The sequence below is a fragment of the Panthera leo genome, chromosome D2, assembly GCF_018350215.1.
Source record: "Panthera leo isolate Ple1 chromosome D2, P.leo_Ple1_pat1.1, whole genome shotgun sequence".
NCBI lineage: Eukaryota > Metazoa > Chordata > Mammalia > Carnivora > Felidae > Panthera > Panthera leo.
In genome coordinates this window covers 47,390,205-47,413,791 of record NC_056689.1, presented here as the reverse complement: position 1 = coordinate 47,413,791, position 23,587 = coordinate 47,390,205, and the positions used below count along the sequence as shown (strand labels likewise).

At 41.1% G+C, this 23,587-nt stretch overlaps 1 protein-coding gene across 4 annotated transcripts in view; it reads right to left on the bottom strand.

Moving 5' to 3' along the window:
* LOC122202818 (WASH complex subunit 2-like) overlaps positions 1-23,587 on the bottom strand; it is a 62,216-nt gene that overhangs the window by 4,800 nt on the left and 33,829 nt on the right. For 3 of the 4 annotated variants that reach the window (XM_042909374.1, XM_042909375.1, XM_042909377.1), the window contains 10 exons: positions 22,971-23,102; positions 19,582-19,751; positions 15,105-15,207; positions 9,760-9,912; positions 6,682-6,864; positions 3,701-3,829; positions 3,490-3,570; positions 2,751-2,876; positions 1,530-1,592; positions 960-1,172 (listed from right to left, as the gene is read on the bottom strand). In XM_042909374.1, the coding sequence (XP_042765308.1) occupies positions 960-1,172; positions 1,530-1,592; positions 2,751-2,876; positions 3,490-3,570; positions 3,701-3,829; positions 6,682-6,864; positions 9,760-9,912; positions 15,105-15,207; positions 19,582-19,751; positions 22,971-23,102 (1,353 nt within the window). The remainder of the gene's footprint in view (positions 1-959; positions 1,173-1,529; positions 1,593-2,750; positions 2,877-3,489; positions 3,571-3,700; positions 3,830-6,681; positions 6,865-9,759; positions 9,913-15,104; positions 15,208-19,581; positions 19,752-22,970; positions 23,103-23,587) is intronic. The other variant, XM_042909376.1, reaches the window with a different exon arrangement.

Sequence of the window (23,587 nt, the reverse complement as noted above, 5' to 3'; positions counted from 1 at the left end):
GAAATTTCACAAATAATTTTATGAAGTAGCCGATGTAAACTTACCCTCCCCCTCACCAAAGGCTGACAAAACATAGAACAAAAAGAAGAATATTTTATTTTTCACGAGGAAAAGAGTTTTGGAAACGCTTAAAATGAATGTATTCACCAGAGTTATCTTAGGTGCTGTTGCTTACTCAGACATCAGCTAAGATTTTCTAGAGAAGGAAGACTAGGTAGAAAAAAGAGAACCAACTAAAATGAAAGCAAAACCTCGAAGAGCTCAGTCCATGCAGCACATACCCACACAGTCCTGTGGAACAGGGTGACAGGACCATACCAGCCGGGAAGTAACTGCCATGGGATCTCAGAGAAGGGAGCCTAACACAAGAGGGCACCAGGGGAAATATCACAGAAGCAGTGAAGTTTGAGCAGTCTGTCGATGAGCAAGAGCACTGCTGACAGAGGTAGCAGCACAAGCTGCTGGCAGCAGTGGGTGGTTGTGTGTGTGTTCAAGGAATGGTGTCTGGTGTGACTGCAGTGTAGGCTGACGGTGTGGAGTGGTTGGTGGGCAAGGTGGAACTTTCGGTTAGCGTGGATTGTAAGAGGCTTTAATACCAAACCGAGGAGCCTGAATGTCCTCCTTTGGGCAGTAAGGAGCCAGCAGAGGAGGGACACGATCTGCTCTGTTTAGGCCTGCAGGTGGCAATGCAGGAGAGCTTGGAGACAGTGGGACTTCACTGTGGATACTGAGCAGAATGTAAAAGTAACAAACACGGGCAATGGAAAAGTGGACGCAGAATTAGGAAGGTGTAAGGAGGGTGGAGAGGCTGAAGGAAGGCTGAGGTGCCTCCTTCAAATGGGAGGCAGCCTATGATTGTATAACTGATGGACTAGTTAGAAATATACAAGTTATTCTGGATTAAAAAAAAAAAAAAAAAAAAAAAAAGGCAAGAAAGCAAGCAAAGGTGGCTTCATCACCTTATTTGCACTGTGTAAGGTGTCTGCCTGAGCTGGAAGATCGAAACTCACGCCGGCCTCCCCACTACTAGGAAGAGCGGGCATACTTTCCAGACCGTGGATCCTCTCGGGTTCAGATGAAGGAAAAGCCAATTCTGGAAAAACAGGTTTTACTCCAGAGATCTGGGGAGCCGCTGCAGGCAGCAAGGCTGCTGGATTAATCGCTAAATTTGCCTAAAAGAGAAAAATGACACTTACTCTGTATGTCTTCTTAAACTCAGCAGTCTATGATTACTAGTGTAACACGTGACAAGAGACGCGGTGTACATAATGTATAATACAACAGGAGAGAGAGAAAAATGCAGGGAAGTCTCCCGATCAAGTCTTAGAATTAAAATAGAGGATTATATACCTGTGCCCACCACTGGGACCAAAGAAAAGATGTTACAGACGCAGCACACAAGAAGCAACAACTAGAGGGTGGGGAAGAGATGCGAAAATGCCTGGCAACAGTTGACAAAAGTAAATATTCAAAAAAGTTTATAGATGCCACAAGGCAGGCAGTGAAGATTCCAGACACGTTATAATTACTTGTATTTTCCAGATCCGAGGGGATGGTTCTTTGGTTTTAAATGGAGCGGGACCTGGTGAGTCCTGTGTGAAATTACATTTGGTTAACAATCCATTAGGGAAATAGAAAGAAAAGTGTCTCTTGGATTACACTTATGTCTATTAAATTTGATGGAAGGTGAAGCTGTCACTTTCTGTGATTCTAATTAGGGAAAGGCATTCAAATCTCTCCTGGGGCCTCAAAATCTTTCACTTAGGCCTCTTCTTCTGCTGTGTGAGTGGAACGCCGGCAGACCGTGAATGGAGTAAAGGCAGACAAAGATCATGAATTAGATTCGTAAGAACCGCAGGGTTATCAGAGTACCAAAATCTGACCAGTTGGCAAAATTACCATGCTGGTTATCCCACACAGCCAATATCACAGAGCACACAGAAAATTCACCCACAACCTAACGCACTGAGGTTCTAGAAGCAAAGGAAGTTGAAACTTGGGACAAGTCGTTGGAGACGTGCTATTCCCAGGGCTTTGTTTTCACAGCTCAGGACACTGAAGCCTCTGAGACATCCAGAGACAGCTGCAATCCAGAACCAGAACTCACTTTCTAGTCATGGCCTGTTCCCAGGAGGAGCTCCGGAGAGAAGACTGCTGAGAACAGAGACCTATCAGCAGTGACCTCAGAAGAGGTAACCAAGAAAATAGGGGAACCAAGGGGAACCAAGGAATTGGATACAATTTATGTTTAATTCTAATGTAATTCTACTCCAAGGTAGTCCAAAGGGAGAAATGGAGGTTCTAAGGGGAAGAAGATTCTTCACCCTGTATTAACTCTACCTTGGAACTGAATTTGAAGGTCGTCCAAAAACAGTAATCACAAGTATAGCTTCATGAGACTGGAGTGTACAGTGAGAACAGATGAGGCGGCAGAGAAGTGTGTTTAAAACAAAACAAAAGAAAACAAAAACACAGTAGGGGAGCCTGGCTGGTTCAGTTGGTAGAGCATACAAATCTTGATCTCTAGGTCATGAGTTCAAGCCCCACACTGGATGTAGAGCTTTACTTTAAAAATTGTTTTAATTAGAAAAAGAAATTTTTTTTTAAACCATACAATAAAGAGAGAGTAGTCGTCCTAGCTGTTATTTCCTCCCTAATCAAGAGAACTCTGAATACCCTTGGGTATGCATGATGGAGTCCCTCTGTCCTGGGATACAAGCAAGAGCTGAAAGTCCTTAAGCAGTTCTAACCTGAGGTGTTTCCGGTTTCAATGTGCTTTTTTCTTTGATACCCTGCTGAGTGGATTCAGGATGTTTCTGGTTCTTGACAGAGGATACAGAGTGGTCTTTTTTCACTACCTTCTTCTTTTCTGAGATCTTCAAAAGAAAAAGAATACCAACCACCTGTCATCTATCTCAGAAATTTTAAAGAAAAATCATAATACATAAAAACAATCTGGCTTCTGAGTTTTGGATCATTTCTCGAATGAGAGTTGAACTAATACAACATTTGAACATTTCAACATTAGGTGAACTAATACAACTAATGCAGCATTTCAGAAATGGCATTCTAAAGACCGTGACCTTCTTGGGAGTTCCTACTATGCTAAACAAAATAGAGAGTGCTTAACAAAATCTACTGGGGTGGGGACAAATGACACAAACAGGCTAACACTCAAATTTAAAGCTTTGCACCTGAAAGGCATGGGTATTTAGTCACCGTGTGGCACGCACTGGTCTTTCAATAAACAACTTAAAAACCAAACAAATCTGTAATACAGTAAGAGCTTGGGTTAGTTAATGCTTTAATGTTAATCAGGAAACATAAGATGAGGACACCACAAACGCTATCATCAGCGTGCCATTTGCCATTCCTTCACTGGTAAGCGCCAAAATTCTCTGCGTGTTTTCCTTACTCTTGTAAGTACACATTAATTTCCTTCCCAGAGGCCTTCCCCACACCCCAGTATTGAGAGCAAAAGGCTGATACCAAAGGCTGTGACTTGGCAGGGCTGAAAAGATCATCATCTTCATCATCCCCAAATAGGCTCCCAGCACTTGGCTCTAGTAACTGGAATAGACAAAACTCAGATTCAATATTCCAAACAAAAGCAGTTTACAAAAAGAGCCAGGTGAGCTATTGACTTATAATATCTAATACAGTAACAAAGTCATGATGTGAAGAACCTTTTGAAACTGACCCTGGTTTTCTTGGTGCCAGAGAAGAGGTCAACATCTGGATCATTGTCCTTCTGGAGCTTGTGACTAAAAAGGAGCTCTTCATCCTGAAAGACACCTGTGCTCTTTGGGCGGGTATCAGGATCAGGACCCTGGAAAAAAGAGGAGTTGTAAGGATTTACCTCAAGGAAATCACAGCTACAAACATGCAACTACAGAGATATCCCCTGCAGCTGTTTCCAATGACTACAGGCTGGACACAGCCTAAGTGCCAATCACAAAGGGAATGACACATTCACACAACACAAGGCTATGGAGCTCCCAGAGATAGTGGGAAATACGTTTGCAAATGCAGATCTGGAATACATTAACATATACATCATCTGGAAAGATCCCCCTTCAGCCTGTAACAAATGTCTGAACATTTTATTTATAAAACAACCCATTAATTCCATAATGAGAAACATTTTAAGGGTGAAAACACAGAATCAAGTAAGTTTTCTCCATCTCATTTCCAAAGGGAAGAAGAGCAGCTGACTTAATACCAGAAACTACACAGTGGTCAAGTGTGTATCCCTAATCTGTCAGCGTCTTACTCTAAAGACCTGGCACAGGGATGATGAGCCAACCTTCTCCTATGCCCACCCACCTTCCATCCCACTATCTTCCAAACAAGTTATTTTTGTTTGATAGGGTAGCTGACATTTGAAAATTACTATTCACATTACTTGATTTGACACTGTAATATCCCAGACATGACATTCTTAAATACTTCCCTATTTCTTCTTTATTTTTTGCTTTTTTGTTTTTGTTATTTCCAGGGGGCCGATTCAGAAGAGCTCTTCTTTATGTTAAGTACAAGCTACTGTAACAGAGCAGTGGAAGGAATGCCCCAAGTCAGAGACCCAAGTCCTTGAAGGGGATTGATAGGAACAAAGGCTGGACACAAGGACAATGATAAGTAAGGTACACATTAAAAACCCGAGGACACAACATCCTGACCTTGTGGCTTGCAAGACCCTGGGGCTGACAGACCAAAGACCCACAAGTGCAGAACGCGCATTCTCCTCTTCCACCTCTGCCCAGGGTAACCCCTAGACTGGTCACAATGCTTTTGCTTTGCGGGTACAACCCTCCCACCCCGACAATGGAGAAAGGCTGCCATGACCTTTCCTATACAATCTTTGAAGGGTCAAAAACTACCTCTCCCAACCTGTGGGAGGAGCTCCCCAAAGGACTGGAAGCAGCCTCCATTAGAGACCACCCCAGCTCCCAGCCCAGAGAGACCCTATAACATCCAATCTCAAAACAAACTGAGGACAGGCTTCACCTGAAAGAACCTGACCGCTCTCCCACCTTGAGAGTGTTTCCGCTTTCATAAATTCCTTCGTGCTACTTTCCTTCTGGCTGTTTTTATTTGAAAGCAGAGCCTCACATAAATCTTGTGTGGAATCCAAGAACAGAGACTTCCATTCACACAATGCAGACTCTCTCACCCATAACATTTAGTATCACGACCACAGATGAAACAAAAGAACCCTCACAACTGAGGAGATGTGCCACATTAAAAATTCACTAATTATTATTACTGACTATACATAAAAACCCACAGCAACACAGTAACACAGTAGCTAAGTTTAAAAGTTTCATGACCATTGGGGCACCTGGGTGGCTCAGCTGGTTAAGCATCCAACTCTTGGTTTCAGCTCAAGGTCACAATCTCACGGTTCAGGCCCCACATCAAGCTCCACGATGGCAGTGTGGAGCCTGCTCGAGATTCTCTCTTTCCCTCTCTCTCTCTGCCTCCCCCACTCACTTTCTCTGTCTCTCTCAAAAAATGAAGAAACTTAAAAAGTAAACAAATACATAAAAATAAATAAATGAAAATATTTTTTTAAAAGTTTCACGACCATGAAAATCACAGTACAAAATCACACAGAGTAAAAGACTGGAAGAAAATACAGCAAGTAATTCATATTCACTCTGTGTAGCTCTCGTTCATAAACAGGGTTATACTTCTACTGTAATAAAAAATAATAAAACACTTTTTTATAGAAATCAACATGGACCATTTCCTCAGTTTGGTTTACGAAAAGCACTGGCAATATGGCCTGCACCTGTTTGGGTTTCTTTTTTTTTTAAATATCTCTATTGAGATAAAATTCATACACCATAGAATTCACCTAGCGTGTAATTCAGTGATTTTTAGTATATTCACAGAGTTGTGCAAACACCACCACCAGGTAAGTTTAGAACTTTCCCATTACCCCAAAAGAAATGCCAAATAGCAGTCACTCTCCATTCTCATCCATCCATTCCCCCAGACCCCGGCAACCACTTCTACTTTGTAGCTCTATGGATTTGCCAATTCAGGACATTCAAATAAATGGAATCATAAAATACGTAGTCCTTTATCACTGGTTTCTTTCTTTCAGCATGTTTTCAAGGTTCATCATGTTGCAGCATGTATCCGTAACTTATTCCTTTTATTGCCAAATAATATGCCATTTTGAATAGATACACTACATTGTTTATCCACTCATCAACTGATAGACTTTGAGTTCTTTCCATCTTCTGACTATAATAAATATAAATATATATATATATATATATATATATATATATAATAAATATAAATAACGCTGTTAAGAACATTACATTCTAGTTGTGTGTGAATATGTCTTCATTACTCTTGGATATATACCCAGGAGTGGAATTGCTGGGCCTTGTGGGGGACTCATGTTTAACAATTTCAGGAACTACCGAATTGTTTTCTGAAGTGGCTACACTAATTTACATTCCCAACAGCAACGCAGGAGGATTCTAGTTTCCCCACACCCTCAACCACATGTGGCCATTACAGAAAAAAATCAACAAGTGCTAGTGAAGATGAAGAGAAACCAGAACCCTCAATTCTTTAGTAACTCATATGACAGAACTGACACCTTAAAATGAGATTCTTTGACCCTTTCAAAACCCTGAAACTTCATTGCTTTTTGCTCACCTTTCCCACTTCTTTCTTTGGAGCGTGGATGCTGTTTTGATCTTCTGTTTTATCTTCTTCCTCATCAAATAAACTAAGAACAGTTTTGGTTCTACTTTTGGTTCCTTTGTCCAAGGGGGATGATGAAGAAAATAAATCAGAATGCTCGACCGACTCCTGAGTAGATACAGTCAAAGGTCCTCCCTGAAAATGGAAACGGTAAAAAAAAATAAATAAAAAAAAATAAGTAACATCTAGAAATACAAATTCTACTGAGGGGCCTTCCCAACTCTTCATTAATTCAATAACTGCGACATTTGCATGTTTCAGGGCACTACAGCTAATCACATTAATCCCAAGTAACAAAATACTAAGGTCAACTCTCAATCAGCTACTCCAACAGAGACTCTTACACAGGTAATTCACAGCCAAAGATTATTTTTCCAACCAGTTTAAAGTCACAGGTCCCTCCGGCCTATCAAGAGATATACATATTTACAACCCTGATCTACATCAGTTGCTCATGAGCTATAAATAACTTGCCAGTCACAATGAGAAAGAATGAAATATGGCCCTTTGTAGCAACGTGGACGGAACTGGAGAGTGTTATGCTAAGTGAAATAAGCCATACAGAGAAAGACAGATACCATATGTTTTCACTCTTATGTGGATCCTGAGAAACTTAACAGGAACCCATGGGGGAGGAGAAGGAAAAAAAAAAAAAAAAAAGAGAGAGGTTGGAGTGGGAGAGAGCCACAGCATAAGAGACTCTTAAAAAATGAGAACAAACTGAGGGCTGATGGGGGGTGGGAGGGAGGGGAGGGTGGGTGATCGGTATTGAAGAGGGCATCTTTTGGGATTAGCACTGGGTGTTGTATGGAAACCAATTTGACAATAAATTTCATATATTAAATAAATAAATAAATAAATAAATAAATGTCAAAAAAATAATAAAATACATTAAAATTAAAAAATAATAATAATAATAACTTGCCAGTCATAGAGAAAGCACAAATATCCATCACTAGGAGTGGATCATATTATTTCCTAGTATTTAATTAATACCTAAGTCCCAAGAAGAAACCTGACAAAATTACTTAAATTGTAGAAGGCTCACACTGTATTATGCAATTATAAGAATCACCAAAATGATCCTAAAATGTAGCATTTATTCATTCAACAAGTTCCACATTTCAAGTAAGATACCATTGATTTTAAGATCCACTATTACTCTATGAACCACTGAGAAAGAAAAAAACAAGTCTAAAATATGCCACTGATTGTGAAATGCATCCTAATTTGAGTGGTTAAACTGTGAAAACTATGCTTGTTTGAAGAAATATGTAATTTTTTTTTTTTAAGTTTATTTATTTTGAGAGAGACAGAGATAGTGTGAATGGGGAAGGGGCAGAGAGAGAGGGGGAGGGGGAGAGAGAGAGAGAGAGAGAGAGAGAGAGAGAGAGAATCCCAAGCAGGTTCTGAGCTGCCAGTGTAGAGCCTGATGCGGGCCTTGAACCCACAAAGCCGCAAGATAATGACCTGAGCCAAAACCAAGACTTGAACACTTAACTGACTGAGCCACCCAGGCACCCCAGAAGAAATACGTAATTTAAAAGTGCCTAGGGGCGCCTGGGTGGCTCAGTCGGTTAAGCGTCCGACTTCGGCTTAGGTCATGATCTCACGGTCTGAGAGTTTGAGCCCTGCGTCAGGCTCTGTGCTGACAGCTCAGAGCCTGGAGCCTGTTTCAGATTCTGTGTCTCCCTCTCTCTCTGCCCCTCCCCTGTTCACGCTCTGTCTCTCTCTGTCTCAAAAATAAACGTTAAAAAAAAAAAAAAAATTTTAAAAGTGCCTAGTATGGGGGTGCCTGGGTGGCTCAGTCAGTTAAGTGATGACTCTTGATTTCAGCTCAGGTCATGATCTCACAGTTTGTGAGTGTGAGCCCCGTGTCAGGCTCTGCACTGACAGTGTGGATTCTCTGCTTGGGAGAAGCAGAGATTCTTGGGATTCTCTCTCTCCTTCTCTCTGCCCCTCTCCTGCTCATGCTCTCCCTCTCTCTAAGTAAATAAAACTTAAAAAATAAATAAATAAATAAATAAAAATAAAAGTGGCTAGTATGTGTGAGGTAACATGCTAAGTACTACAGATAAAATGATGAGCAAAAGAAACCTGGTCCCAATCCTCAAGGAGCTTCCACTCAAGTCAGGGCCAGCAGCACAATAAGCAATTAGAATTCAAGTATGGAAGGGGCTATGACTGGGGTAACTTGGGCTACAGGAACAGAGAACAGGTCCACATAGAAACTACAGGTAGACAATGTCACAGTGTCTCAGGCACAAGTGAAAAATTTGTATCACTGCAGCTCTAAGGAGCCTCAACAGGAAAAGTATATACAATATTCTTCACACAGGTCCTGAAACAGAGGTTAAATGTGAATAGCTGAACACGCAGAGAACAGGAAAGGTTAGAAATAAAAGAGGTGCACATCACTGACCTCCAGGTGCAGCCAGCAGCCTTTTCACAGGCTCCTACAGGAGATAACAGACCACCCAGGAGAAGAAAGCAAAGGTTTTAGAAGAGAGATAAATTTCACTTTGCTCTCTAATTCACAGCCAACACCCACTAAATGTAAAGGAATGGGAAACTAAAATCTTAAAACTGCCATTTTAATTCAAGTACAAGTGGAAGCAGGGATAACAGAAATGCTACAAAGAGAACAAGTCAGAAAGAGCAAACATGCAGAGAGAAAACCAAAATGAAAAACAAGATGTGGAAGAACACCCTGGAGAGAGAAAGGCAAAATGGACATGGGCACAAGATGACAAAAGAATGTAAAACAGGAGACACGCACATCACTGTGTGCACATTTGCCCAGAAAAGAGACCCAACAGCAAGAACGATGTTGAAGGTTTCCCCGAATGGAGGGATCCGATTTTCTTCTTCAGACTTTTCAGTATTTTCAAAATATTCAACAAAGTAGCCATTTATTTTCTGTGGTAGAAAAAGGTAAGGGTGTGTGCATTTGTGTGTGGGTGTGTCTGCATTTTACAAACCATGAGAAACAAACACCTCAGAATATAAATGCAAAAAAAAGAAGTCTACCTTTTCTGACTCCTCAACCAAATGAGTGCTCCCCACTGCTGATGAGTCTTTGCCACCATCAACCTTCTTATCCCCAAGTTTCACTCCGAATGGTGCCTCCTTTTCTTCGTCGCTGAACAGCAAAGGTGGTACTTCAGGGACAGTCTCTCTTTTCTACCAAAAGAAAAGCAAATGACATCCTTAAAAACAAAACTGTGGGGGTGCCTGGGTGGCTCAGTCGGTTGAGCATCCAACTCTTGATTTGGGCTCAGGTCATGATCCCAGGGTTGTGGGATCGAGCCTCACATTGGGATGTGCGCGGAGCGTGGAGCCTACTTAAGATTCTCTCTCTCCCACTGCCCTTTCCACACTTGTGTGCTCGCTTGCTTGCTCTCTCTCTCTCTCTCTAATTAAAAAAAAAAGTGTGCTTTACTAGCATGACAACATAAAGAACAAGGTGAAACCACAATCTTCTTGAGGGAGTTAGTGAAATGTGGAGGGAGAGACAGTGCGGGAAGTGAAGGGGGCACAAACAGGGAGAAGCAATAAACGCCACCACCTCACTTATAGACACAGCACTTCACAGCTTCTGCCACTGTAACACCTGCACCTGTCTCCGTGTGTCCATTCACTTCACAGATACTGCTATTGATTAGAACCTTATGTCTGACTCCCAGATAACCACTAGTCTCTCCTCTCTGCCTCCGTCCTCCCGCATTTCAGGTCAATGATGTCATCCAGAGCTGCCTCTGCTAAAAGAAAATACGCACCAGATTGCTTCATCTCTCGCCCCAAAGCTGCACTATTTGCATTAAGTAAATGCTAAATGTGACTATCAACTAATACCTCATCTTCTCCCTTTGTTTACCTGCATCTTACCAATCTTCCCTATTCCTTTTCTTCTTTTAAGTTTATTTATTTTGAGAGAGAGAGCACAAGCAGATGAGGGGCGGAGAGAAAGAGAGGCAGAATCCCAAGCAGGCTCTCCGCCATCAACACAGAGCCTGATGCAGGGCTTGAACTCACAAACCGTGAGATCATGACCTGAGCCAAGATCAGGAGTCAGACGCTTAACCGACAGAGCCACTCAGGTGCCCTCAATCTTCACTATTCCTTAAACCTACCGTGAATTTGCACCCTTCCCTACTGTCTGTAGAAGCAAATCCTCATCTTCCAAGCAAGGCCCAGCTTGAGGTCCCCATAAAGGTTTCTCTACCTTCTTCAGTAAGTATCAGTTGCTACACTGGTAAGATTATTTATCTGTCTACCTCGCTTTTATTTTCTTCTTAACTTACATTAATAGCTATCACATATGTCTGTCTATTCCCTTGAAAGGATAATATAATTCAACAGCGAGTCATGGTGTTTGATACCAAGTAGATGGTCCACACCAGTTTGTGAGCACTTTGCTCAATCTGTCATGTTCCTGATGGGGGAGGCAGGGATTTCAGGGATTAGAAAACTGAGGTTATGTGACTCACCTAGAGTTATCAGCATCCTTGGGGAAAATGATCAAAAATTCTTGAGGAAAAACTATAACTCTATCATACCAACTAGGTGAGACGTTATGAGGAAGTAAGCTTTGAAGCAATATCTAAATCAAGTTAGGAAGACAGATTTGGGAAATCAAAGAAGAATGCTCCTTAACTATGAGAGGGAAAAAAATCATAAATGAAGTAAAAAATAGAGTAAGATTTTTAATTATTGTTAGGAAGAGGTCCTTAAAATGTATAATCAGTTTTAACCTGAAATAAAAGGCTGGAAACCCACAAAACAATTTCAGAAGAGGTAAGGCAATACTGAAGTGATTAAAGGAAAAACTTTTGGTGGAATGCACTGGGCTCTCTGAAAACCACATACAACTTCAACGCAAACCGGTCAGGGTGAAAAATGAGACTTTAGTATGGCCCCTTAAACCAAGGAAAACGCCACCCAAACTATCGGTTGCAAATCTTCCTAAAGATAAAGCTGACTTCATCTTCATCGTGAAATTAATTTCTTTGACAGGTTTATAACAGAGTCACAGCTAACTTTAAAATATTCTAGGATCTCTAAACAAAAAAAAAAGTGTTTTATACACTGCTGTCTGAAGGGAACTGTATTTCACAAATGGTAAGAATCTGTGTACAGTTTGTTCAGCTACGTGAGATGTAGATCTTTGACCCTCTGTCTTATTTAACAGTCATAATTACTACAGGTTGAAAGAAGTTTTCCATTTCCATGCCCTTTAAAATTTATTAGGTTATTGCTCATTTATCTAGAGAAGAAGTTATTATTTACAATCTACAATGAAAAACCACTCAGATCTCCTGACCCTTTTAACCACAGAACCACTTGATGTCATCTTTAGGGAGACGCCAAGTATGGGTGATTCGAAGAAAAGATCACGAGCACCTCAGAAGCAGCAGGAGGGAGCCCCGGGGCCCAGGGAACACAGCATGTTCCTCCCAATGCTGAAGGCTTCTGGTGCAAGCTGTGCACACCCACTTAGCGGGAATACGGTGGAGGAAAAAAGTCCCTAAATCATCAACTGACAAGTGCCTGGTCTGGGAAGCTTCCACAGGACAAGTTAACAGTTGCACTATGTCTGACAAAATGAAAACTGCTTCCCGATAAGAGAGACAACAACCTTCTCTGGAGTAATCTGGGACAGCAAGAGTCACCTAAAGCACACGGAGAGTGAGGCTGGAAGAGATGAGTCCAGTGTGAATGAGATTACGGGTGGCACTGCAGGCTCAGGCATTTGTGACAAGGACATGATAGGATCAGGCTGCCTTTAAGAACAGAACCAGAGCAACAGCAAGAAGGGCAGATGAAAGGAAGGAGCGTTCGAGGAGAGGCCAGATAAGAAATTATCTCAGTAGTCAAGGCTAAAGATGACCTGGAAGTTGGGATGGAAAGAGACATCCCTAGAGGCGCTGGTGTGGCGCAGCGTCCTGATCTTGATCTCGGCTCAAGTCACGATCTCACAGTTAGTGAGCTGCAGCCCCGCACTGGACTGTGCGCTGAAGGCACAGAGCCTTTTTGGGATTCCGTCTCTCCTTCTCTCTGCCCTTCTCTCACTTGTGCTCTCTCAAAAAATAAAATAAATAAATAAACTTTAAAATAATTTAAAAACTTAAAAAAAAAAGGGGGGGGGAGAGAGATCCCTAATAAACAGGAAACAGTGACAATTACTCCATCAAAGGCAAAATAAGTCACACATACCCTGGGACAGCTACACTACGGAATACTGATAGTGGTGAAAAAAGAAGCTAAAGCTTATGGAAATGAAAAACATGCCGCAGGACAAAACAACTTACAGAAAAATGTACAACATGACCTCATTTAACTAAATAGAGTGAATGCCTGGAAACAGGCCTGAAAGGGGTGACAATGCACTGTTACCAATGACTACTCTGGCAGGAGCATAAGGACTTTGTATTCTCCGTGCATTTTCTAAACCTTTTTAAAGAAGACATCCACATATTACTGCATAATGTAAAATAAACTTGAAACAAAAATTATTTAGGAGGAATGGAAAAACCAAGTATCAGCCTCTAGAAAACAGAAGTTCAAAGGCTCCTTTACAGTCTTATCTCTCCTTCATGCAGGAGACAGGAGACAAACCTATGCAGGTAACAGGGACTTGGTCACCCATCACCACGGTGGGAGGAGGAGGGCCTTCCTCATCAAGCATGGGTGGCAGAGTTGCCGTGGTGGCTGCTCCAACGTAGGAGGGGTCCCACGGGCTCATCCCTTCTTCCTGGTCTTAAGTGTCTTTTTGCCTCTATCACGTGCCAGATTTGAATGGCGTGGAGTTGGGAGTCGAAGGCCTGACAGCAGGCTGTGAGTTGGCTTGATTCTTGGCCTTTTAGGCTAACCCAGGTCAGATAAAGGAGTTCTAATCCATGGGGTCTAGCCTAAAAAGTTCTACATTTCCCTTCGGGGCTGTTAGCAATTGCCAGCTGGCAGTAAAATAGCTGTTTGGCCTCATTTTGTTCTATGTGCACACACTCACATACACCCACTAAGGAATGAGCTGGGGAAAGATGAATGACAGGCCAGGGCAGGATCCCAGTATGCCCAGGTTCCCTGGATAAATGTAACATAATGCCAGCTTCCTCTCATTCTTTAATACTCCTTTTTGATATAACTAACATCGAGATTGGCTAAATCTTTAGCTGAGGTGATTGTGGTAGTGATGTCATTTAGATGTAATCACTGGAATCCTTTACACCAGATGCCACTGATGGACTTTTTTTTATTACATACTTTAACTTTTTTAATGTTTTTTTAGGGGCACCTGGGTGGCTCATGATCTCACGGTTCAGGAGTTCAAGCCCCGCATCAAGCTCTGTGCTGACAGCTCAGAGGCTGGAGCCTGCTTCACGATTCTGTCTGTCTGTCTCTCTCTCTCTGCCCCTCCCCTGCTCGCTCTCCCTCTCTCTGTCTTTCTCTCTCTCTCTCCCTCCCAAAAATAAATATTAAAAACATATATATTTAATGTTTTTTAGGTTTATTTATGTAGGTAATCTCTAAACCCAACATGGGGCTCAAACTCATGACCCTGAGATCAAGAGCCGTGTGCTCTACTGACTAAACCAGCCAGGTGCCCCCTTTACTTTAATTTTTTTAAAAATTTTAACCATGGCAAAAAACAAAATGTATCATCTTAACCATTTATAATTCAGCAGTGTTAAAAATATTCACATTGTTATGCCACCAATCTCCAGAATTTTTCCATCTTGCAAAACTGAAACTGTCCCCTTGAACAACTCCCCATTTCCCTCTCCTGCTAGCCCCTGGCAACCACTAGTCTACTTTCAGCTTCCATGAATTTCCCTACTCCAGGTACCTCATGTAAGTAGCATCATATACTATTTGCCTTTTTCTGACTGGCTTATTTCACTCAATATAAAGTCCTCAAGGTTCATCCTTGTTCTGGCAGGTGCCAGAATTTCCTTCCGTTTTACTGACTGGCTATTCACATAAACTGGGACCAAAGCGTTGGTACTTGAAACATGTTCCTGAAAGGAATAATGTGTGCCTTAACTGACCTGGTCTAATGTTTGCACAATTCCATGCCACTGGGGCTAAGCCTGGCGACCTGCCCAGAACTGCAACGGTGCTCTCCCCTCAGACTTCAGAAACCCACCCCTGATGCTGAAGGGGCTGCAGGACATGAAGGAACCCTTTCCCCCACGCTTTGCACATGTGCTTCATCAAATACCATAACTAGATGATCTATTTCTAAAACTAGGCAAATAGGTTTTTCCATTAGACTTAGCCCACAAGGTCAGGTTTAGGAGCTGATTCAGGGAAGTATCACTATTCACATAAGATCATGGCAAGGATATTTCCTGGGTCTAGGAGGTCAAGAATACCGTTGCTGCAGGAGGAACAGATGCAGGAGGAGAGCCAAAGAGAGAGCTTCCACTATCGGCATCATCTTCAAAGAGGAGTGACACTCTCTGGGTCTTCTTTTGGCTATACAATCAAGCAAAAGGTCAAATTAAAGGCAGGTATGATTAAAAAAATATATACAATATTCCTTCCAGGCCATACTTACAGGAACCCACCTACCACCAAAACACCCAAGACATCTGCTGACCTTACATAGTTGAAAGCAAATGAGAAAAACTTTTGAAGTAGGTGCCATTTGTGTCTAGCAAATCATCAGCCTGTCTCTCATCCTTATGTGGAAGAGTTCAGGGGCCTTCTCTACTTGTCCCTTTGATTCACTGTAGGAGCACTAACTGTTAGCTTTGCAAGTATTTAGTATACGTGCTGCTGAAGCGAGCACTAGCTTTGCAAGTATTTAAAAGCATGTATGGGGATGCTGGGAGGAGAGGTAGGTTTGGAGTAAAAATACTACAAAGATTTGCATTATTCAATCTTATAAGGACCATTAGCTTTCTAGAATTCTCTAGATACACAGAAACGAGATCTCCAGCATTTGTTTTCAATAAAGAATATAGTGGGGTTGGGGCGGGGGGGAGCACCTGGCTGGTTCAGTCAGTAGAACATGTGACTCTTGATTCCAGAGTCATGAGCTCAAGCCCCATGTTGGGTGTGGAGCCTACTTAAAAACAAAACAAAACAAAACCAAAAACAGTGTGAAGTTAAAATATTGAGAGAAAGAGAGAGAGAGAATATACTGGGCCCTTTCAGCCACAGCTCTCGTCACCACCTTCCTCTAGCTGGTCTTCACCTACCTTCTCACCTAGATTCTGCCCTGGCTCCACAGAGAAGGTAACCAATAAACAGAACAAATACTGATCAGAGCTTTTAAGGGACAGATATATGAAAGTGGAGAATCACAGGGAGGCTTAGCAATAGATATGGGGAATCCAGAACAGAAAGCATTCTAACTACTCAAAGGTCAAGTTCCAGTTTTCACCATGTGATAAGGAATCATCCAACTAGCACACTACAGAATTACCAAAGTAATGCAAACTTTAAATTCAATTTTAGCTAGCTAAAAGTAATACTAACATGTTATTTCGCCAAATTGTTTACCATCTATATCTACTTACGTTAGAATATAATTAACATACACACTAATAAGTCTATGTATTATAACCTTTTTTGTAAGTTTAATTATTAGCAAGACACTAGGAAACTTATTCATTAGTTTAATACCTACTTCTGCCTATATCTTAAAAAAAACAAAAACAAAAACAAATACAAAAAAACTAAGGATCACAGACTAGGGAACAAAACTAACCAAATAGTTGAGTGCACTTAATTGGACATACACACTAAAGAATGGTTAAACATTAAGACTATACCCTGAATAAGTTATAAAAGCAAAAAGCCAATTTGTAATGACACAGTACGGTAGTATCTAATATACCTTTATGGATATACACCAATAAAAATTTATATAAATTATAACCAAAACAGTTGACTTCTAGATGACGAGCAATCACTATATCAGATGCCTAAAGAATACCAGAAACCAAGGGGCGCCTGGGTGGCTCAGTTAAGCATCCAACTTCGGCTCAGGTCATGGTCTTACAGTTTGTGGGTTCGAGCCCCGCATCAGGCTGACAGCTTGGAGCCTGGAGCCTGCTTTGGATTCTGTCTCCCTCTCTCTCTGCCCCTGTCCTGCTTGAACTCTGTCTCTCTCTCAAAAATAAATAAAACACTATATAAAAAATAAAAAAAAAAAAAAAAAAAGAATACCAGAAACCTCATTAAGCAACTATAGCAAGAAAATATCCCATGCATGATTTTCTGAACAAACAATTTCTTTTTTTTATTCTTAATGTTTATTTATTTTTGAGAGAGACAGAGTGTGAGCAGGGAAGGGGCAGAGAGAGGAGACACAGAATCTGAATCAGGCTCCAGGCTCTGATCTGTCAGCACAGAGCCCAATGTGGGGCTCAAACTCACAAACTGTGAGATCATGACCTGAGCTAAAGTCAGACACTTAACCAACTAAGCGTGAACAAGTAATTTCTTTTTTTTTAATTAAAAAAAAATTTTAATGTTTATTCATTTTTGAGACAATGCAAGAGACAGAGTGCAAGCAGTGGAGGGGCAGACAGAGGGAGACACAGAATCTGAAGCAGGCTCCAGGCTCTGAACTGTCAGCCCAGAGCCCGACGTGGGGCTCGAACTCACAAACCGTGAGATCATGACCTCAACCAAAGTCGGATGCTTAACTGACTGAGCCACCCAGGCGCCCCATGAACAAGTAATTTCTAAAAAAAAAAAACAAAACACAGCAAAACACCAAACCAATCCACAAAAAATATCTGATGACAGATTCTGAAGGTAAGCTACAGAAAACTAGTTAGCTCTCTGGCCAGAGCTCTAATAGGAAACAACAGCCAGTCCTTAACGTTGGCTCTCACTCCACATACTCAGCAACTGCTGGTTAAGTTTGGCCCTCCCATGGAGATCTGTCCTCAGAAGAAAAATATGCTGCTCAGCGAACTAGGGTGTTTCTCATTATAAATAACAGGTTAAGTATTTTGATTTATTTGAAAGGTACAGACATGAGAAAACATTCAGATAACCACAGAGCCTATTGCCTAAACCAGGACATTTCTGAGAGTGAAAGGGAAATTATTATTAGTCGTCATGCTGGAATGGCAGGCACAAACCAGGGCTGTCCAGGCAAGCCAGGACACCTAAGTGCCCAGCTAACCAGGCAGTATTTCACAACTCTGTTAAAGTCACAGAGCTTCTTTCTGTTTTCAGAATGGTTTTGAGATATAATTTACAAACCATAAAATCTACCCCTTTATAATATGCACTTCACTGGTTTTTAGTATAGTTAGAGTTGTGCAACCATCACCACAATCTAGGTTCACAGTATTTCCATCAATCCAAAATGACGCCTCATGCCTGTTAACAGACTCAATTCTCCTCGCCCCAGGCAAACACTAATTTACTTTCTGTCTCCATAGATTTATCTGTTCTGGACATTATATACAAAGGGAACCATGCATGTGGTCCTCTGTGACTGGCTGCTTTCAATTAACACGATATGTAAGGTTCAACTATGTTGTAGCACGTATCAATACTTTATTCCTTCTTATTGCTGAGTCAGAGTTCATTGTATGGATAGAACGTATTTTCTGCATCCTCTCGTCAGTTGATGGGATGTTTGGCTTATTTCCACTTTCTGGCTTCTACGAATAATGCTACAATGAACAATCATATGTAAGTGTTTGTGTAGACATGTTTTCATTTCTCTTGAGCATCTACCCAAGAATGAAATTAAGTCCTAGAGTAACTCCATATTTAACTTTTTAAGGAACTGCTGGACTGTTCCCCAAAGTGGCACCATTTTACATTCCCACCAGCATTGTGTGAGGGCTCCAATTCTTCCACCGTCGCAGACTATGAGTCTGGAGTTCTCTCTGGTCCAGCAAGAGAGCGGACACAGAATTGAATATGAGAGAGGCTGATGTCCGGGAGGAGACACGAGCCCTGACAGGGGTTTTGTCTCTGTATTTATTGAGTTCACAAGATATTACCCACGTGGTGAATGTGAAGAAAAAAAGATCTTACACACAGAGACGTGGAGAAAACAATCGGAAGTAATCATTAACTTGTGTGTATAAGAAGCAAAGGGTCTGGGGGACAAGTGGAGTTTGTGATCAAGGTACAACAGTATATTGGAGTCAGACGGAAAGTAATTTCCTACAGGCAAGATAACAAGTTACTCGTGATCCCATTGAGACACGGATCCCATTGGTTGCGGTTTTCCGCCCTAAGCTTTTTTCTAACCCATTTCTGTAAATAGAACCTATTTCCCCACATTCCACATCCCCTCCTACACTTGCTATTGTCTGTAAAGCAACATGTTACAACACCAATACAGCCCATGCTCAGTCTATGAAATATCCTGCTGGCTTTAGTTCAAGTATTCATGTGGACACCACCTAGATCAGCTAAGAATTACCAGCCACTGGTGTGACAAAGCACTGCTCTGCAAAGAATCATCCTCCTAACAGGGTGTTTTTCAATGCTGAGCAGATTTCCATTCAAATGAGAAACTTAAGTAACCCAGACCAAACTTTACATTCTACAGGGCATCTCAGAGGAAAAACAAAAACAAAAGATAACAAGCTGCACTTAAATCCCTAACAAACTAAGAAAAATAATATTTAGGGGTTAAAAAAAATAATTAGAAGAAATTAGGCAAATCTGCTAACAAAAACATTTCCCAGTATTGGGGGAAAATACCTTACAAGTGAAAATCAAACACATTCTCCTCTGTATAACTACTAGGTAATGAATGATCATCATGTCACCCCCAAGTAACTGACATCTTATGTATCAAATACCTTTACTTATTACCACAGACACTTGCTAAATGATTTCTTACAATGACTACCTCACCTGTCCTTAGCAACAGCAAACAGATCATCTTCATCATCCTCCTCAAAGAGGCTGGTCTTTTTCACAGCCTTAGCCTCCTGCTCCTGATTGGTCCCAGAGCCCCTTAGTTCTCCTTTAGATCTGTTGTCAGACGCTGAGTTCATCTGTGAATCAGTAACATTCCACTGATCCTTAAAATATAAAATATGTATTAAAACCCAGTGACCATTCAGATGAAGGAACCTGGAAATAAAATAAAATTTAAGTTCCATTAAATTGTATTTACACTAAATACTTAATCAAGTACATCACTCTTGAAGAGAACTCATGACTGGGACTTTCCTCTGAACTCAAATCTAGACAGCTGGGTTCTTTGACCTCGCAAACTTTCTGCCTTCCTCCTCCATCACTACACTATGTTTCTCCCCTCTATGGTCCTATTCTGGGTTAGGAAAAGGGAGGTTGTCTACCCTTAGGAGATTCAAAATTATTTATAAAGAAATTGAGAAGACAAATGTCAAAAAAAAAAATCAAGAGCACTCAACTTTGGAGGAAAATTATACATTTCGATTCAAAAATCTTGAAGCAGGCTGTACAAAAATGTATAGAATGCTCACGCAATGCACATATAAACAAGACACAATGAAAGATGCTGGTGACCCCTTCCATCAACAAAAGTCTGAAATTGACCTTTAGAAAGCATTTAGGGGAACCCCACTTGGCTATGCTCTCACCTCTGGGAACTCCTGAACACTTACATAAGTGGTCCTTTGGTCTCTATACAGTCTAGAGCTTCTCCAATCAAAGTGGGGTCCACAACCAGCAGCATGTGTCATACAGAATTCTGGTTTGATCCCAGACTTTCTGAATCAGAACCTGCATTTGTTAACAGGATGCCCAGGTGATTTCTTCACATGTTATGGTCTGAGAAGTGCTCCTCTAGGGCAGTAAGGCTCAAGAGTGACTATACACTGGAATTCCCAGGAGAACTTTAGAAAATTCCAAGGACAGACCATCTGCCAAACTACTTAATTCAGAATCTCCAGCCCTGGAATTCAGTAAGAGTACTCTTTAAAGTTCTCCAGCTGATTCCAATGGGTAGCCAAGGCTGAGAATCACTGTTCTAGAACACTGGGTATCTTTACTCAGCCAAGTACTGTTGCTCCCAGCTTTAGCTAATATGGTTGACCCTTGAACAACACGGGTTTGAAATGCACATGGATTCTTTTCAATAAATATATGTACAGTATCATTAATGTATTTCCCTTCCTTAGGATTTTAACATTTTATTTCCTCTAGCTTACTTTATTTTAGGTATAGAATGTATGATACATAAAACATGTAAAATATGTGTTAACCAACTGTCTACCTTATTGGTAAGGATTTTGGTCAACAGTAGACTATTTATTAGTAGTTAAGTTTCTGGAGAGTCCAAAGTTATATGTCAATTTTCAACTGCGCAGGAAGTCAGTACCCCTAAATTCCCACATTGTTCAAAAGTCAATTTTGTTTTCATTTTCCCTAAATCATTATAATACTGTGGTAGGAAAATTTCCACTTATGGTTGCCCATTACTATAAGGAGAGCAACGACTAACAATGCTAGGAAGAAAAAAATTGAAAATCCATGATAAATTCTGTTGGAAGAGAAAAAGCAAATTATGTTGTGTCATTTTAAATTACTTCCAATAGAAAACATTGATATAGCTACAGTTTCTCCATCCACATCATACCCTCATAATTTTCTTACAATGTTAAAATAAAGAGCAATTATTATAATGCTAGAAGATTTTTAGTATGTTTTAGTTTATTTTTGAGAGAGACAGAAAGAGAAAACATACATACAAGCAGGGAAGGCACAGAGAGAAATGGGGACAGAGGATCTGAAGCAGACTCTGTGCTGACCAGAGAGAGCCTGACGTGGGGCTCAAATTTACGAACCATGAGATCATGACCTGAGTGAAGTCGGACGCTCAACCAACTGAGAAACCCAAGCACCCCAGGGAGATTTGTAATGCTCAGGGTTTTGTTTTTTTTAATTTTTAAAAATGTTTTATTTATTTTTGAGAAAGCATGGGGGGGAAGGGGCAGAAAGGGGAGAGGGGGGACAGAGGATCCAAAGCAGGCTCTGCACTGATAGCAGCAAGCTCAATGCAGGGCTTGAACTCACAAACCGTGAAATCATGACCTGAGCCAAAGTCAGATACTCAATCAAATAAGCCATCCAGATGCCCCAAATGCTCAGGGTTTTTAAAGTCTTTTTCTGTACAACTAAATTAGCAGCTAAACCATATTCACTAGTGACTTTGCTAACTTGTATCTAGATAGCAAATGAAAATATTAAGACTCATATAAAAGGGGTGGGTGCCTAAGTAGCTCCGTCGGTAAGCATCTGACCTCGCCTCAAGTCATGATGTCCTGGTTTGTGGATGTGAACCCCATTTCGGGTTCAGTGCTGACAGCTCAGAGCCTGCAGCCTGCTTCGGATTCTGTGTCTCTCTCTTTCTCTGCCCCTCCCCCTCTTGTGCTCTGTTATCTCTCTCGCAAAAATAAACACTAAAAAAAAAATAAAAAATAAAAAAAAGACTCATAAAAAAGAAGTTAAGCTTGCATAAATATTACATGTCTAGCTATAATTCTTGATTAATGAAACATAAGGATCATTTAACAATATAAAATAAGGCCTAGGGGTGCCTGGGTGGCTCAGTCAGTTAAGCATACAACTCTTGATCTTGGCTCAGGTCATGATCTTACGGTTCATGAGATTGAGCCCTATGTTGGGCTCTGTGCTGACAGCATGGAGCCTGCTTGGGATTCTCTCTCTCCCTCTCTCTCTCTGCCATTCTCTTGCATGTACGTGCACTTTCTCTCTCAAAAATAAATAAAAATTTTTTTTAAATAAAATAAAATAAGGCCTAACTCAAGTGAATTAGCACATGTTATAATTTGAGGGGCATACTTACTTTATTCTCAACTGTCATGAAAACATTAACCTTTAAACTAAATACCTTTCTTCCAGAAAAAGAAGAGACAGTTTTGTGAACATAGTCTTTGGTAACTGAACTTCACTGGATATAAAACAGGTAGAAAAAGAAAATATTTAGCAGCTGTAACTTTTTTTTTTTCAATTTTTATTTATTTATGAGAGACAGAGAGAGAGAGAGAGAGAGAGCGCACACGAGTGGGGGAGGGGCTGAGAGGGAAGGAGGCACAGATTCTGAAGCAGGCTCCAGGCTCTGAGCTGTCAGCACAGACGCCAATGCAGGGCTCGAACACACAAACCATGAGATCATGACCTGAGCTGAAGTCAGACGCTTAACGCTTAACCACCCAGGCATCCCAGGATAGCTGTAACCCTTAAATCCCATCAAACAACCTCCTGCTCTTCTCCAGGAGAAACTTGCAACCCACCTCCTCATCACTGCTGAACAATAAGGCAGATGCTTTCTTTCTGGAGGGCTCAGAAGGCTTTGCTTTCTCTTGGCTCTGAGTTAGAAGAGATGATGTCTGCTTCTTAGCAGCTGTTGCCCCAAAAAGATTATCCTAGAAAAACAAATGACAGAAGAGTATGACAACTTCATACACATAAAACAAAACACTTCGATCTTCCATGTCAAATTGTTAGAGAATAAATCTCTAGTCAGGTACAGAATATGTATAACACCTTGGAGAGACAAAAAAATCACAAAATGCCAGTAAATCCCACTTCTCTCTTATGTATATCCCTAAAATAACAGTCTACTATCTTCTCTCACTGTATTCTCCATTCACAGAAGGGAAACAGACCACATGGAACTCAAAGGCAAAACACTTGGGAAGGAGCAGGAGGAGGGTAACTTGAGGATAAGAACACAGAACGAGGAGGAAATCCGGCCCCACTCAGGCCCGCTGTGGGTGGGCCCTGTATGTTCATTAGGGAGACCAGTACAACCTGTGTGGCAGCCAACAACTTGGACCTTTTTCTGAATTAGAAACCAGAGCAATGGATTATTAACAATAAAGAGAAATAGGGAGCTCTTTCCACTCTT